General features: G+C 39.5%; 1 protein-coding gene across 4 annotated transcripts in view; it reads right to left on the bottom strand.

Annotated features, from left to right (window-relative positions):
• The window catches only part of ZNF81 (zinc finger protein 81), a 152,720-nt gene that overhangs the window by 61,407 nt on the left and 73,337 nt on the right, over positions 1 to 17,976 (bottom strand). For all 4 annotated transcript variants that reach the window (XM_065915939.1, XM_065915943.1, XM_065915941.1 and 1 more), the window contains one exon: positions 15 to 141. In XM_065915939.1, coding sequence (XP_065772011.1) covers positions 15 to 141 — 127 coding nt within the window. The remainder of the gene's footprint in view (positions 1 to 14; positions 142 to 17,976) is intronic.

Below are 17,976 nucleotides of genomic sequence, written 5' to 3'. Positions count from 1 at the left end.
CTGGCTAGGCTTACCCAGTGAGAGGAGGTGGCTGTAGATTTCCAACATCACATCCTGGTACAGGCGCCTCTGTGCAGAGTCCAAATGCTGCCACTCCTCTCTGCTGAAGTCCACAGTCACATCCTCAAAGGACACTGACACCTGTAAACACAATCCCATTCAGGGTGACCGAGTCAGCATGGGGGGATAGGGGAAAGATAGGAAAATGCTTTTAGGATTTTTACCATAATACCCCATAGGCTATGCCTTTAAAATACGTACTTACGTGTAATGTATAGAATAAAAATATCTACTCATAAATTTCTGCCACCCATTGTATATGAGTCTTTCATTTTAAAAAATGAATTTTCATTAGTTTTCTATAGTAGCGTATAACTACTTATACATAGTAGTGTGTATAGCTGATTCACTTTGCTGTACAGCAGAAACTAAAACATTGCAAAGCAAATATACTCCAATAAAAATAAATAAAGTGATCGAAAGGGGAAAAAATGATAATTTTGTCCAGGATTTGAAGTTTATCTTATTTAATTGCTTATTTAATGGGAAGTTAGTGTTTTATTGCTTTTTGAAGGAGGCATGTATGTTTGTGCTGGGTCTTTGTTCCTGTGTGTGGGCCTTTCTCTAGTCGTGGCAAAGTGGGGGCTACTCTCTAGTTGTGGTGCAAGAGCTTTTCATTGCAGTGGTTTCTCTTGTTGCAGAGCACAGGCTATAGAGTACACAGGCTTCAGTGGTTGGAGTTCACAGGCTCAGAAGTTGTGTCTCCCGGGCTCTAGAGCAAGAGTTCAGTAGTTGTGGTGCACAGGGTCAGATGAACGCGCTCCCCTGCCTTGACTAGCAGACTATTAACCACTAGACCATCAGGGAAGTCCAGCATGTACACTTTTTTCTCACTTTACATAGCTCCCTGTACTACTGCTTTCATTTAGCCTTTAAAAATATAGGCATTTTCTCTTGATGCCCTTTTGTTTGATCAATTTTATGCAGGGAGCTGGCCTGACTGCTCAGGCTCCTTCTTGGCCCTGAGAGAGATCAAGAGGTCCCTCTCTGTCCTGCCACCCCTGATTTATTAAAGTGCAAATTGGCCTTTCTCACCTCCCTCAAGGAAATTGCTGCAGCCACCTTTTGCCCATTCTCCTGACTCTGATAAGATTGTCAGGCTCCTGTGAATGGTTTATGTCTAGGCAATCTTCAACTGATGCCAGTGCCATGCTCTGCTAGTCTTAAAGAGTTGAGATAAAATTCCTGAGCTAAAACTAGTGTCTGCAGTTCTGCACGTATGCATGTCTTTGATCTAAAATTCAGTGAGTCCTGATAGCATATATATGTATGTTACCCCTCAATAAAGTCGTCGGAATCAGTCACAAGCTGACTCCGTCCCTCTCAACCCCATCTTTCCGAGTCTTTCGTTTCTCAGGTGCTCTGGTGATTGCGTCCTCGACCTTTTCGTTTGCCGGCAGGTCCGGCAATTTTAATTCCACAGTTGTCAGAAAACACACTCTATATGACTTCAACATATGGTCTATCTAGAAGAATGTTTCAGTGTCCCTAGAAAAGAATGTATATTCAGCTACTGATAGGTTCAGTGTTCTCTAATATTTAAATCAACTTGATTGAGTGTTGTTGATTTTATATCACCTTATTCATTTGTCTTCTACTTCTTCAACCAATTATTTGTCAACTTTTGTTAAAAACTGAAACAGAGATGTTAAACGTTTATGTGGCTATGCAAAGGAACTAGAATACACATAGCAAGGATTAGCTTGGAGGATTTATACTATGTAATATTAGGACTAACTATAAAGTTACAATAATTCAGACAGAATGATATTGATATAAGTAGAGACACATATATCAATGAAACAGAACAGAGGGTTCAGAAACAGATTTGCACACATACGGACAACTGTTTTTTGACTAAGGTGCAAAGTGCTTCAATGCAGGAAAGGAAAGTCTTTTTTAAAAACTGCTGGAACAAATAGGTATAATAAGTTTTGGAGGAAAACACAAATCATGATCCACACTTCACACCATATACAAAAATTAACTCCAGTATTCACCACATTCACAAGCACACACACACAAAGTAACTCTGTGTGATGATGGATGTGTTAACTAACTTGACTGTGGTATAAAAACAGACATACAGATCAATGGGACAGAAGAGAAAGGCCAGAAATAAACCCACACATTTACGGTCAATTAATTTATAAGAAAGGTGCCAAGAATATAAAATGGGAGAAAGGACAGTGTCTTCAATAAATGGTTTGGGAAAATTGGACAGCCACATGCAACAAAATGAAACTGGAACATTCTCTTACACCCCCACAAAAGTTAATTCAAAATGGATTAAAGACTTAGCCATAAGACCAGAAACCATACAACTTCTAGATGATAACACAGGTGGTAAGCTCCTTGATGTAAGTCTTGGAGATGAATTTTTGGATTTCACACCAAGAGCAAACACAACAAAAACAAAAATAAACCGTGGGAATATGCCAAACTAAAAAGTCTATGCACAGCACACAAAGCCTTCCACAAAAAGACAAGGCAGCTTACTGTCTGGGAAAAATATTTGCAAAGCCTATGTCTGATAAGGGGCTAATATCCAGAATATGTGGGGCTTCCCTGGTGACTCAGATAGTAAAGAATCTGCCCGCAATGCAGGAGACCCAGGTTTGATATCTGGGTTGGGAAATTCTCCTAGAGAAGGAAATGGTTACCCACTCCACTATTCTTGCCTGTAGAATTCCATGGACAGAGAAGACTGCTGGACTACAGTCAATGGGGTTGCAAAGAGTGGGACATGACTGAGTGACTAACACAACAACAACAACAACAAAATCCAAAATATGTAAAGAAATCATACAACTCAACAGCAAAAAAAAAAAAATCTGATTAAAAAGCAGTAGAGGATCCGAATAGACATTTCTGTAAAGAAGACACACAAGCCCTACCTCCCTCCTCACCCCTCCCCCTGATGCTGCAGCTCTCCGCGCTCATACTCCCGACATTAACTCCAAGGCGGCAGCACACAATCACTGGCCCACTCACTCGCTGAGCACTCGGGGTTTGGTCTCACTACTCCAGTGAAATGGTTCTTCTCAACATCACCAGCACAAAAACAGACTCCCATCCCAATTAGATGTTTTCGCTGCTTAATGCAGACTCCTGCCCTTAGTGTACCTAGTCCGTTTCCTGCTCAGTGGAGCGTTGGGACTGCCAGAGTCAGAAATAAAAATGAAAGGAGGAGCCAAGATGGCGGAGGAGTAGGACAGGGGAGACTACTTTCTCCCCGACAAATTCATCAAAAGAACATTTGAACGCTAAGCAAACTTCACAAAACAACTTCTGACCGCTAGCAGAAGACATCAGGCACCCAGAAAAGCAGCCCATCATCTTCGAAAGGAGCGCCCCTCTCTCCCCACAGCACGACTGAACAAGCGAACCTAAACAAGAGACCATCTCCGCCCGCCTGTGTCAGGGAGGAAATTAGACACTGAAGAGACCGGCAAACAGAAGCCAAATAAACAAAGGGAAGCGCTTCAGAAGTGACCGGTGCAACAGATTAAAATCCCTGTAGGTAACACCGACTACACCGGAAGGGGCCTATAGATATCCAGAAGTGTAAGCTGGAACAAGGAGCTATCTGAAACTGAACCGAACCCACACTGACCGCAACAGCTCCAGAGAAATTCTTAGATATATTTTTACTTTTTTTTAATTAAAAATTTTTTTCTTTTCTTTTTAAATTTTTTCTCTTTTATTTTCTTTTAAAATTCCCTATTACTCCCCCATTACTCCTTAAATTTCATTTTCATATATTTTTACTGTTTTTTAAACTAGGAAAAAAATTTTTTTTCATTTTATTCTTTCTCTCTTATTTTAAAGTCCTCTATTACTCCTCTATTGCTCCTTAATTTTCATTTTCATTTCACTATAACCTTGCAAAAGAAAAAGGAGAAGCCATATTTTTAAACTGAACTTAATATATATTTCTAAAAATTTTTGTGTTTTTGTTTTTAATACTGAATTTTTAAGAGTCTAACCTCTACTCTAGATTTTTAATCTTTGTTTTTCAGTATTTGAGATCAATTTTGGACATTTAAGAATCCAATATTCAGTACCCATTTTTACTCAGGAGTGTGTTGATTACTCTCTTCCACTTTTGACTCTCCGTTTTCTATCTCAGAACACCTCTATTTTCCCCCATTCCCCTTCCCTTCTCAATCCAATTCTGTGACTCTCTGTGGGTGTCTGGGCTACGGAGAACACCTTGGGAATAGAGAACTGCATAGATCTGTCTCTCTCCTCTTGAGTCCCCCCTTTTCTCCTCCTGCTCATCTCTATCTCCCTTCTCCCTTTCCTCTTCTACATGTAACTCTGTGAACTTCTCTGGGTGTCCCTCACAGTGGAGAATCTTTTCACCATTAACCTAGCAGTTTTATTATCAGTGCTATATAGTTGGAGAAGTCTTGAGACTACTAGAAGAATAAAACTGAAATCCAGAGGCAGGAGACTTAAGCCCAAATCCTGAGAACACCAGAAAACTCCTGACTACACGGAACATTAAACAATAAAAGACCATCCAAAAGCCACCATACCTACACTGAAACCAACCACCACCCAAGAGTCAATAAGTTTTAGAGCAAGACATACCACGCAAATTCTCTAGCAATGCAGGAACATAGCCCTGAGCATCAACATACAGGTTGTCCAAAGTCACGCCTAACACATAGACCCATCTCAAAACTCATTACTGGGCACTCCATTGCACTCTAGAGAGAAGAAATCCAGTTCCACGCACCAGAACACCGACACAAGCTTCCCTAACCAGGAAACCTTGACAAGCCAATCGTTCAACCCCACCCACTGGGTGAAACCTCCACAATAAAAAGGAACCACAGACCACCAGAATACAGAAAGCTCACTCCAGACACAGCAATCTAAACAAGATGAAAAGGCAGAGAAATACCGAACAGGTAAAGGAACATGAAAAATGCCCACCAAGTCAAACAAAAGAGGAGGAGATAGGGAATCTACCTGAAAAAGAATTTAGAATAATGATGATAAAAATGATCCAAAATCCTGAAAACAAAATGGAGTTACAGATAAATAGCCTGGAGGCAAAGATTGAGAAGATGCAAGATATGTTTAATAAGGACATAGAAAAATAAAAAGGAGTCAATTAAAAATGAATAATGCAATAAATGAGATCAAAAACACTCTGGAGGGAACCAAGAGTAGAATAATGGAGACAGAAGATAGGATAAGTGAGGTAGAAGATAAAATGGTGGAAATAAATGAAGCAGAGAGGAAAAAAGAAAAAAGAATTAAAAGAAATGAGGACAACCTCAGGGACCTCTGGGACAATGTGAAACGCCCCAACATTTGAATCATAGGAGTCCCAGAAGAAGAAGACAAAAAGAAAGGCCATGAGAAACTACTCGAGGAGATAATAGCTGAAAACTTCCCTAAAATGGGGAAGGAAATAGTTACACAGGTCCAAGAAACCCAAAGAGTCCCAAACAGGATAAACCCAAGGTGAAACACCCCAAGACACACATTAGTCAAATTAACAAAGACCAAAAACAAAGAACAAATATTAAAAGCAGCAAGGGAGAAACAGCAAATAACACACAAAGGGATTCCCATAAGGATAACAGCTGATCTATCAATAGAAACCCTCCAGGCCAGAAGGGAATGGCAGGACATACTCAGAGCAATGAAAGAGAATAACCTACAACCTAGATTACTGTACCCAGCAAGGATCTCATTCAGATATGAAGGAGAATTCAAAAGCTTTACAGACAAGCAAAAGCTGAGAGAATTCAGCACCACCAAACCAGCTCTTCAACAAATGCTAAAGGATCTTCTCTAGACAGGAAACGCAGAAAGGTTGTATAAACGTGAACCCAAAACAACAAAGTAAATGGCAATGGGACCACACCTATCAATAATTACCCTAAATGTAAATGGGTTGAATGCCCCAACCAAAAGACAAAGATTGGCTGAATGGATACAAAAACAAGACCCCTATATATGCTGTCTACAAGAGACCCACCTCAAAACAAGAGACACACACAGACTAAAAGTGAAGGGCTGGAAAAAAATATTTCACGCAAACGGAGACCAAAAGAAAGCAGGAGTCGCAATACTCATATCAGATAAAATAGACTTTCAAATAAAGGCTGTGAAAAGATACAAAGAAGGACACTACATAATGATCAAAGGATCAATCCAAGAAGAAGATGTAACAATTATAAATATATATGCACCCAACATAGGAGCACCGCAATATGTAAGGCAAACGCTAACAAGTATGAAAGAGGAAATTAATAGTAACACAATAATAGTGGGAGACTTTAATACCCCACTCACAACTATGGACAGATCAACTAAACAGAAAATTAAAAAGGAAACACAAACTTTAAATGACACAATGGATCAGCTAGACCTAACTGATATCTATACGACATTTCACCCCAAAACAATCAACTTCACCTTTTTCTCAAGTGCACACGGAACCTTCTCCAGAATAGATCACATCCTAGGCCATAAATCTAGCCTTGGTAAATTCAAAAAAATTGAAATATTTCTAGTCATCTTTTCTGACCACAATGCAGTAAGATTAGATCTCAATTACAGGAAAAAAATTGTTAAAAATTCAAACATATGGAGGCTAAATAACACGCTTCTGAAAAACCAACAAATCATAGAAGAAATCAAAAAAGAAATCAAAATGTGCATAGAAATGAAAGAAAATGAAAACACAACAACCCAAAACCTATGGGACACTGTAAAAGCAGTGCTAAGGGGAAGGTTCATAGCATTACAGGCTTACCTCAAGAAACAAGAAAAAAGTCAAATAAATAACCTAACTCTACACCTAAAGCAAATAGAGAAGGAAGAAATGAAGAACCCCAGGGTTAGAAGAAGGAAAGAAATTTTAAAAATATGGGCAGAAATAAATGCAAAAGAAACTAAAGAGACCATAGCAAAAATCAACAAAGCTAAAAGCTGGTTTTTTGAAAAAATAAACAAAATTGATAAACAGTTAGCAAGACTCATTAAGAAACAAAGGGAGAAGAACCAAATTAACAAAATGGAGAATGAAAATGAAAATGGAGAAATCACAACAGACAATACTGAAATAACAAAGGATCATAAGAGACTACTACCAGCAGTTTTATGCCAATAAAATGGACAACTTGGAAGAAATGGACAAATTCTTAGAAAAGTATAACTTTCCAAAACTGAACCAGGAAGAAATAGAAGATCTTAACAGACCCATCACAAGCAAGGAAATCGAAAGTGTAATCAGAAATCTTCCAGCAAACAAAAGCCCAGGGCCAGATGGCTTCACAGCTGAATTCTACCAAAAGTTTAGAGAAGAGCTAACACCTATCTTACTCAAACTCTTCCAGAAAATTGCAGAAGAAGGTAAACTTCCAAACTCATTCTATGAGGCCACCATCACCCTAATTCCAAAACCAGACAAAGATGCCACAAAAAAAGAAAACTATAGGCCAATATCACTGATGAGCATAGATGTAAAAATCCTTAACAAATTCTAGCAAACAGAATCCAACAACATATTAAAAAAATCATACATCATGACCAAGTGGGCTTTATCCCAGGAATGCAAGAATTCTTTAATATTTGCAAATCAATCAATGTAATACACCACATTAACAAATTGAAAGATGATTATCTCAATAGATGCAGAGAAAGTCTTTGACAAAATTCAACACCCATTTATGATTAAAACTCTCCAGAAAGCAGGAATAGAAGGAACATACCTCAACATAATAAAAGCTATATATGACAAACCCACAGCAAGCATCACCCTCAATGGTGAAAAATTGAAAGCATTTCCCCTGAAATCAGGAACAAGACAAGGGTGCCCACTCTCACCACTACTATTCAACATAGTGTTGGAAGTTTTGGCCACAGCAATCAGAGCAGAAAAAGAAGTAAAAGGAATCCAGATAGGAAAAGAAGAAGTGAAACTCTCGCTGTTTGCAGATGACACGATCCTCTACATAGAAAACCCTAATGACGCTACCAGAAAATTACTAGAGCTAATCAACGAATATAGTAAAGTTGCAGGATATAAAATTAACACACAGAAATCCCTTGCATTCCTATACACTAACAATGAGAAAACAGAAAGAGAAATTAAGGAAACAATACCATTGACCATTGCAACAAAAAGAATAAAATACTTAGAGGAGTATATCTACCTGAAGAAACAAAAGACCTATACATAGAAAACTATAAAACACTGATGAAAGAAATCAAAGAGGACACAAAGAGATGGAGAAACATACCGTGTTCATGGATAGGAAGAATCAATATTGTCAAAATGACTATACTACCCAAAGCAATCTATAGATTCAATGCAATCCCTATCAAGCTACCAACGGTATTTTTCACAGAACTAAAACAAATAATTTCACAATTTGTATGGAAATACAAAAAACCTCGAATAGCCAAAGTAATCTTGAGAAAGAAGAATGGAACTGGAGGAATCAACCTGCCTGACTTCAGACTATACTACAAAGTCACAGTCATCAAGACAGTATGGTACTGGCACAAAGACAGAAATATAGATCAATGGAACAGAATCGAAAGCCCAGAGATAAACCCACGAACTTATGGACACCTTACCTTCGACAAAGGAGGCAAGAATATACAATGGAAGAAAGGCAACCTCTTTAACAAATGGTACTGGGAAAACTGGTCAACCACTTGTAAAAGAATGAAACTAGAACACTTTCTAACACCATACACAAAAATAAACTCAAAATGGATTAAAGATCTAAATGTAAGACCAGAAACTATAAAATTCCTAGAGGAGAACATAGGCAAAACACTCTCCGACATAAAACACAGCAGGATCTCTTCTATGACCTACCTCCCAGAATATTGAAAATAAAAGCAAAAATAAACAAATGGGACCTAATGAAACTTAAAAGCTTTTGCACAACAAAGGAAACTATAAGCAAGGTGAAAAGACAGCCCTCAGATTGGGAGAAAATAATAGCAAATGAAGCAACAGACAAAGGATTGATCTAAAAAATATACAAGCAACTCCTGCAGCTCAATTCCAGAAAAATAAATGACCCAATCAAAAAATGGGCCAAAGAACTAAACAGACATTTCTCCAAAGAAGACATACAGATGGCTATCAAACACATGAAAAGATGCTCAACATCACTCATTATCAGAGAAATGCAAATCAAAACCACAATGAGGTACCATTACACGCCAGTCAGGATGGCTGCTATCCAAAAGTCTACAAGCAATAAATGCTGGAGAGGGTGTGGAGAAAAGGGAACCCTCTTACACTGTTGGAGGAGGATGCAAACTAGTACAGCCACTATGGAGAACAGTGTGGAGATTCCTTAAAAAACCGGAAATAGAACTGCCATACGACCCAGCAATCCCACTTCTGGGCATACACACCGAGGAAACCAGATCTGAAAGAGACACGTGTACCCCAATGTTCATTGCAGCACTGTTTATAATAGCCAGGACATGGAAGCAACCTAGATGCCCATCAGCAGATGAATGCATAAGGAAGCTGTGGTACATATACACAATGGAATACTACTCAGTCATTAAAAAGAATTCATTTGAATCAGTTCTAATGAGATGGATGAAACTGGAGCCCATTATACACAGTGAAGTAAGCCAGAAAGATAAAGACCAATACAGTATACTAACACATATATATGGAATTTAGAAAGATGCTAATGATAATCCTATATGGAAAACATAAAAAGAGACACAGATGTACAGAACAGACTTTTGGAGTCTGTGGGAGAAGGCGAGGGTTGGATGTTTCTAGAGAACAACATCGAAACATGTGTATTATCTAGGGTGAAACAGATCACCAGCCCAGGTTGGATGCATGAGACAAGTGCTCGGCCCTGGTGCACTGGGAAGACCCAGAGGAATTGGGTAGAGAGGGAGGTTGGAGGGTGGCTCGGGATGGGGAATACATGTAACTCTATGGCTGATTCATGTCAATGTGTGATAAAAACCACTACAATATTGTAATGTAATTAGCCTCCAACTAATAAAAATAAATGGAAAAGAAAAGAAGACGACACACAAATGGCCAACAGGTACATGTAAAGGTGCTCAACATCACTAATTATCAGGAAATGCAAATCAAAACCACAGTGAGCTATCACCTCACACTTGTTAGAATGGCTATTATGTAGACAATAAATAACAAGTGTTAATGAGAACATAGAAAAAAGGGAATTCATGCACTGTCAGCAGAAATGTAAAATTAGGCTTACTGGGTGGTTCAGTGGTAAAGAATCTGCCTGCAATGAGGGAGACCTGAGTTTGATCCCTGGGTCAGGAAGATCCCTTGGAGGAGGACATGACAACCCCCTCCAGTATTCTTGCCTGGAGAATCCTCATGGACAGAGGAGTGTGGCAGGCTACAATATACAATACAGTCTACGGGGTTACAAAGAGTCAGACACAACTGAGCAACTTTCACTTTCATTATGCAGAACAATACAGAGCTTCCTTAAAGATTAAAAACAGAACCACCATATGATCCAGCACTTCTACTTCTGGGTATCTACCTAAGAAATGAATACATTAACTTAAAAAGATAAATGCACTCTCATGTGCATTGAAGTATTATTTTTTTAAAGATTGGGTTTTATTTATTTTGGTTATGTTGGGTCTTAGTTGCATCATGTGGGATCTTTGTTGCATCATTCAGGATCTTCCTCAAGGCATTTGGGCTCAGTAGTTGTGGCAAATGGGCTTAGTTGCTTTGCAGCATGTGGGATATTAGTTTCCTAACCTGGGATCAAATCTGCATCCCCTGAATTGCAAGGAAAATTATTTATCACCACACCACTTGGGAAGTCCCTACAATATTATTTACAATAGCTGAGATATAAAATCAACCTAAGCATCCATAAATGGAGAAATGGATAAAGAAAATGTGGTATACATACACATACACAATGTTATTTAGCCATAAAAGAAGGAAATCTTGCCATTTGCAACAACATGGATGTACCCTGAGAGCATTATGCTAAGTGAAAGAAGTCTGTTCAGTCGCTACGTCATGTCCAACTCTTTTCCAACCCATGGACTGCAGCACGTCAGGCCTCCTTGTCCTTCACTATCTCCCAGAGTCTGCTCAAACTCATGTTCACTGAGTCAGTGATGCCATCCAGTCATCTCATCCTCTGTCACCCCCTTCTCCTTTTGTCTTTAATCTTTTCCAGCATCATGTTTTTTTCCAATCAGTCAGTTCTTCGCATTAGATGTCCAAAGTACTGGAGCTTCAACTTCAGTATTGGAACTTCAGCATCAGTCCTTCAGTGAATATTTAGGATTGGTTTCCTTTAGGATTGACAGGTTTCATATCCTTGCAGTTCAACGGACTCTCAAAGAGTCTTCTCCAGCACCACAATTTGAAAGCATCAATTCTTTGGCACTCAGCTTTCTTTATGTTTCAATTCTCATTTCCATACATGACTACTGGGAAGACCATAGCCTTGTCTATACCTGATATATGTGGTCCACTGGAGGAGGCAATGGAAAACTACTTCAGTATTCTTCCTACGAGAACCTCATGAACAGCACAAAGAGGCAAAAAGATGTGACACTGGAAGATGAGACCCCCAAATCCGTAGGCCCCTTTACTACTGGGGAAGACTGGAGAAACAGCTCCAGAAAGAATGAAGAGGCAGGTTGTGCATGCATCTGCTGGTGAAAGTAAATAATGATGCTATAACAATATCACATATGAACCTGGAATGTTAGGTCCATGAATCAAGGTAAATTGGAAGTGGTCAAACAGGAGATGGCAAGAGTGAACATCGATATTTTAGGAATCAGGGAACTAAGATGGACCAGAATGGGAGAATTTAATTCAGATGACCATTACATCTACTACTGTAGGCAAGAATCCCTTAGAAGAAATGGAGTAGCCCTCATGGTTAACAAGAGTTTGAAATGCAGTACTTGAGTACAATCTCAGAAACAACAGAAAGATCTCAGTTCGTTTCCAGGGCAAATGATTCAATATCACAGTAATCCAAGTCTATGCCCCAAACACTAATGCTGAAGAAGCTGAAGTTGAATGGTTCTATGAAGCCCTACAAGACCTTCTAGAACTAAAACCAAAAAAAGATGTCTTTTTTCATCACAGGGGATTGGAATGTAAACGTAGGAAGTCAAGAGATACCTGGAGTAACAGGCAAATTTGGCCTTGGAGTACAAAATGAAGCAGGACAAAGGCTAACAGAGTTTTCTCAAGAGAACACACTGGTCATGGCAAACACTCTCTTCCAGGAACACAAGAGATGACTCTACACATGGACATCACCAGATGGTCAATACTGAAACCAGACTGACTACATTCTTTGCAGCAAAAAATGGAGAAGCTCTATATAGTCCACAAAAACAAGACAGGGAGCTGACTGTGGCTCAGAACATCAGCTCCTTATTGCAAAATTCAGACTTAAACTGAAGAAAGTAGGGAAAACCATTAGGCCATTCAGGTATGACCTAAGTTGAATCCCTTATACAGTGGAGGTAATGAATAGATTCAAGGGATAAGATCTGGTAGACAGTGTCTGAAGAACAATGGACAGAGGTTTGTAACACTGTACAGGAGGCGATGACCAAAACTATCCCTAAGGAAAAAAAATGCAAGAAGGCAAAGTGTTTGTCTAAGGAGACTTTACAAATAGCTGAGGAGATAAGAGAAGCAAAAGGCAAGGGAGAAAGGGAAAGATACCCAACGGAATGCAGAGTTCCAGAGAACAACAAGAAGAGCTAAGAAGGGCTTCTTAAGTGAACAATGCAAAGAAATAGAGGAAAACAATAGAATGGAAAAGACTAAATATCTCTTCAAGAAAATTGGAGATATCAAGGGAACATTTCATGCAAGGATGAGCATGATAAAGGACAAAACCAGTAAGAACCTAACAGAAGCAGAAGACATTAAGAAGAGGTGGCAAGAATACATAGAAGAACTATACAAAAAAGGTCTTAATGACCTTGATAACCATGATCGTGTGGTCACTCACCTAGAGTCAGACATCCTGGAGAGTGAAGCCAAGTGGGCCTTAAAAAGCATTGCCATGAACAAAGCTAGTGGAGGTGATGGAATCCCAGCTGAGCTATTTCAAATCCTAAAAGATGATGCTGTGAAAGTACTGCACTCAACATGACAGCAAATTTGGAAAACTCAGCAGTGACCACAGGACTGGAAAAGTAGGGCAATCCCAAAGAAGCGCAGTGCCAAAGAATGTTCAAACTACTATACAGTTGCAATCATTTCACATGCTAGCAAGATAATGCTCAAAATTCTTCAGGCTAGGCTTCAGCAGTATGTGAACCGAGAACTTCCAGTTGTACAAGCTAGTCTTAGAAAAGGCAGAGGAACCAGATATCAAATTGCCAACATTCACTGGCTCATAGAGAAAGCAAGATAATTCCAGAAAAACATATACTTCTGCTTCATTGACTACACTAAAGCCTTTGACTGTGTGAATGACAATAAACTGTGGAAAGTTCTTAAAGAGATGGGAATTCCAGATCACCTCACTTGTCTCCTGAGAAACTTGTATGCAGGCCAGGCAGCAACAGTTAGAACTGGACATGGAACAATGGACTGAATTAAAATTGGGAAAGGAGTATGACAAGGCTGTATATTGTCAAAAGTTTGTCAACTTTTGACTCCTTCACCTTTTGTCCACCACCTACTCTTGCCTCTGGCAGCCACCAACTGTTCTCTGTATCTCTGAGCTGTTTGTCTTTTGTTCTTCTTAGTTCCACATAAAGTGAGATCATATGGAATTTTCTTTCTCTGTCTGACTTATTCCAAAACAATCAATTCTTCAGCGCTCAGCGTTCTTTATGGTTCAACTTTCACACATGACTACTGGAAAAACCATAGCTTTGACTATGTGGACCTCTGTTGGGAAAGCAGTATCTTTTTAATATTTAATATGTTTTTTAATATGCTGTCTAGGTTTGTCATAGCTTTCCTCCCAAGCAGCAAGTGTCTTTTAATTTCATGGCTGCAAACTGTCTACAGTGGTTCTGGAGACCAAGAAAATAAAGTCTGCCACTGTTTCCCCATCTATTTGCCATGAAATGATGGGACCGAATGCCATGATCTTAGTTTTTTGAATGTTGAACTTTAAGCCAACTTTTTCACACTCCTCTTTCACTTTCATCAAGAGGGTCTTTAGTTTTTCTTCACTTTCTGCCATAAGGGTGGTGCATATCTGCTTATCTGCAGATAACCTCATCTGCATATCTGAGGTTATTGATATTTCTCCAGGTAATCTCGATTCCAGCTTGAGCTTCATCCAGCTCAGCGTTTCTCATGATGTACTCTGCATATAAGTTAAATAAGCAGGGTGACAATATATAGCCTTGACGTACTCCTTCTCCTATTTGGAACCAGTCTGTTGTTCCATGTCCCGTTCTGACTGTTGCTTCCTGAAGCACACAGATTTCTCAGGAGGCAAGTCAAGTGGTTTGGTATTCCCATCTCTTTCAGAATTTTCCACAGTTTATTGTGATCCACACAGTCAAAGGCTTTGGCATAGTCAATAAAGCAGAAATAGACGTTTTTCTGGAACTCTCTTGCTTTTTTGATGATCCAGAGGATGTTGTCAATTTGATCTCTGGTTCCTCTGCTTTTTCTAAAACCAGCTTGAACATCTGGAAGCTTATGGTTCACATACTGTTGAAGCTTGGCTTGGAGAATTTTGAGCATTACTTTACAAGCGTGTGAGGTAAGTGCAACTGTGTGGTAGTTTGAGCATTCTTTGGCATTGTCTTTCTTTGTGACTGGAATGAAAACTGACCTTTTCTAGTCCTGTGGCCACTGCTGAGTTTTCCAAATTTGCTGGCATATTTAGTGCAACACTTTCACAGCATCATCTTTTAAGATTTGAACTGGAATTCCATCACCTCCACTAGCTTTGTTCGTAGTAATGCTTCCTAAGGTCCACTTGACTTCACATTTCAGGATGTCTAAGTCTGCTAAGCAACTGACCTTAAAACAAGGAGATTGTTTGGACTGTCTGGGTGGGGACAATGTAAAGAGTCCTTAAAAATGTAGGAATGAGACAGGAGAGAAGTTTAGAGTGATGTAGCATGAGAAGAACCAACTGACTTTTGTTGTTATTAAAGATGAAGAGAACAATATCAAGGAATATGTGTGGCCTTTAAAAGCTAGAAAGAGCAGAGAAATTGATTTTTCCCTTGAGCCTTCAGAAAAGAACCCATCCGGATTTCTCTGGTGGCTCAGTGGTAAAGAATCTGCTTGCCAATGCAGGAGACAAGGTTCAATCCCTGATCTGGGAAGATCCCACATGCCCACATGCCACAACTACTGAGCCCACGCTCTACAGCCTGGGAATCACAACTACTGAGCCCATGTGCCACATATAAGGAAGCCCACACACCTGGAGCCTGTGCTCTACAACAAAAGAAGACTCCACAATGAGAAGTCCACATACTGCAATGAAAAGTAGCCCCCACGCACCCCAACTAGAGAAAAGGCAACACGCCAACGAAGACCCAGCACAGACAAAATAAATTTAAAAAAAAGGAACCCATTCCTGTCAACATCTTGACTTTAGCCCAGTGAGATCCATTTAGGACTTCAAAACTACAAGATTTAAAATTTCTGCCACTGACTTTATGGCAGTTTGTTACAGCAGTGATAGAAAACTAACAGAGGCAAATTAAGAAGATTTGAGAAAAGTCTTTGGAATCAGTAGTGGAAATGCTAACCAAATTGTATGTTCAATAAATGGTCCTTCACTTTATTGCCAGTCAATGAGGAGAACAATGACTTGATGGACATGAGTTTGAGCAAGCTTGGGGAGTTGGTGATGGACAGGGAAGCCTGGCGTGCTGCAGTCCATGGGGACACAAAGAGTTGGACACAACTGAGCGACTGAGCAAGAACAACATCTCCATCACAGCTTTTGTGTACTGCTACATTGCCAGTGAGCAGTAATATTATGAAAACAATCTTTCCTGAGCAATAGTTCTCAACAGTGAACTTAAAATATCCAGTAAACCATGCTGTAAACAGATGTGCTGTCATCCAGGTTTTGTTTCTCCACCTACAGAGGACAGACAGAGTAGATTTACCATAATTCTTAAGAGCCCTAGGATTTTCAAAATGGTCAGTGAGCACTGGCTTCTTCTTAAAGTTACTAGCTGCATTAACCCCTAAAAATCAGCCAGCCTGTCCTTAGAATATTTGAAGTCAGGAATTTCTCTCCAACTATCAAAGTCCTAGATGCTGTCTTCCTCTGATATAAAGCTGTTTCGTGTACAGTGAAAAACTGCTGTTTGGTGTAGCCATCTTTATTAGCTTTCTAACTAGATCTTCTGGATAAGTTGTGGCAGCTTCTACATTAGAACTTGCTTCTTCATCTTGAGCTTTTATGTTCCAGAGACAGCTTTCCTTAACCCTCATGATCCAACCTCTGCTAGTTTCAAACTTTTCTTCTGCAGCTTCCTTCACTTCTCTCAGGCTTCACAGACCTGAAGAGAGTTATGGCCTTGCTGTGGATTAAGCTTTGGCTTAAGGGAAAGTTGTGGTTGGTTTGATCTTCTATCCAGACCACTAAAAGCTTCTCTGTATCAGCTAAAAGGCTGTTTCTCTTTCTTATCACTTATGTGTTCACTGGAACAGCACTTTGAATTTCCTTCAAGAACTTTTCATTTGATTCACAACTTCAGTAACTGGTATAAGAGGCCTGACTTTCAGCCTGCCTCAAATTCTGATGCACCTTCCTCACTAAGTTTAACCATTTCTAGCTTTTGATTTAAAGTGAGAGACTCTCCCTTTCAATTGAACACTTAAGAGGCAACTGTAAGTTTATCAACTGGACTAATTTCAATATTATTATGTCTCAGGGAAAGAGAGGCCTGAGGAGAGGAAGAGAGACAGGAAGCAGGGCAGTTTGAACACATATTTATCATTTAAGTTTGCCATCCTAGACTCATGGATTGATAGTAACATCAAAGATCATTGGTTACAGATAATCGAAACAATTATAATAATAATGAAAAAGTTTGCAATATTGCAAAAATTACTGTAATGTGACACAGAGACAGGCAGTGAGGAAATGCTACTGGAAAAATGGTGCCAGCAGACTTGCTGAATGCCAGGTTGCCCACAAACCTTCCATTTGTTAAAAAAAATAAAACACAATACAGAAGCAAACACAGAATGCAAACTTAATGGCTACCAAAGTGGGCGGGGTTAATTGGGAGTATGGGATTAACAGATGTACATACCATACCTAAAATAGATAAACAACAAGCACGTACTATATAGCACAGGGAAATATATTCAATATCTTGCAATAAACTATGATAGAAAAGAACTGAAAAAAAAGAAAAAAACTCACAATATCTGTAAAGCACAATAAAGCAAAGCACAATTAAAATGAGGGATGCCTGTACTAAGAGTTGGGGGGAAGTCACAGTGGTTCGCAATACTTACTCAGAGAATAGTTTCAGAGGTGAGCATCCGTACACAGGGCAGGGGGAGAGAAACTCATGACCAGTATGGGCAGAAGCCAAGCACATGGTTCCAGCTTTGGCTGGATGATTGAGCAAAGAGCAGGTGGGGATGAGAAGCTTGTTGCAAAATAATGGGAAGAACTGATATGTCTTATGGCTCAGTCCCTCTACAGTCTATCATGCCTACCTCAGATCCATTAAGAAACCACACCAAAGGATTCAAGAGGTTTTCTGCAGTAGACCCTGCATGCTATAATTCCAGTTTCTTGGGGAGATATCACCAAGACAAACTTTTGTAGGAAACCACAGATGAGGGAGTGACTGGCATCTGGGCTCTTACTGTCCTATACTGGATCTATAACGCTGATGAAGACGACCTACTGCCAAGTGAGAAACTAACCCAAAATATTC

Source organism: Muntiacus reevesi, chromosome X (assembly GCF_963930625.1).
Source record: "Muntiacus reevesi chromosome X, mMunRee1.1, whole genome shotgun sequence".
NCBI classification, from domain to species: Eukaryota; Metazoa; Chordata; class Mammalia; order Artiodactyla; family Cervidae; genus Muntiacus; species Muntiacus reevesi.
The sequence above is the reverse complement of the archived record's forward strand: the minus strand, read 5'-3'. Positions and strand labels throughout refer to the sequence as shown.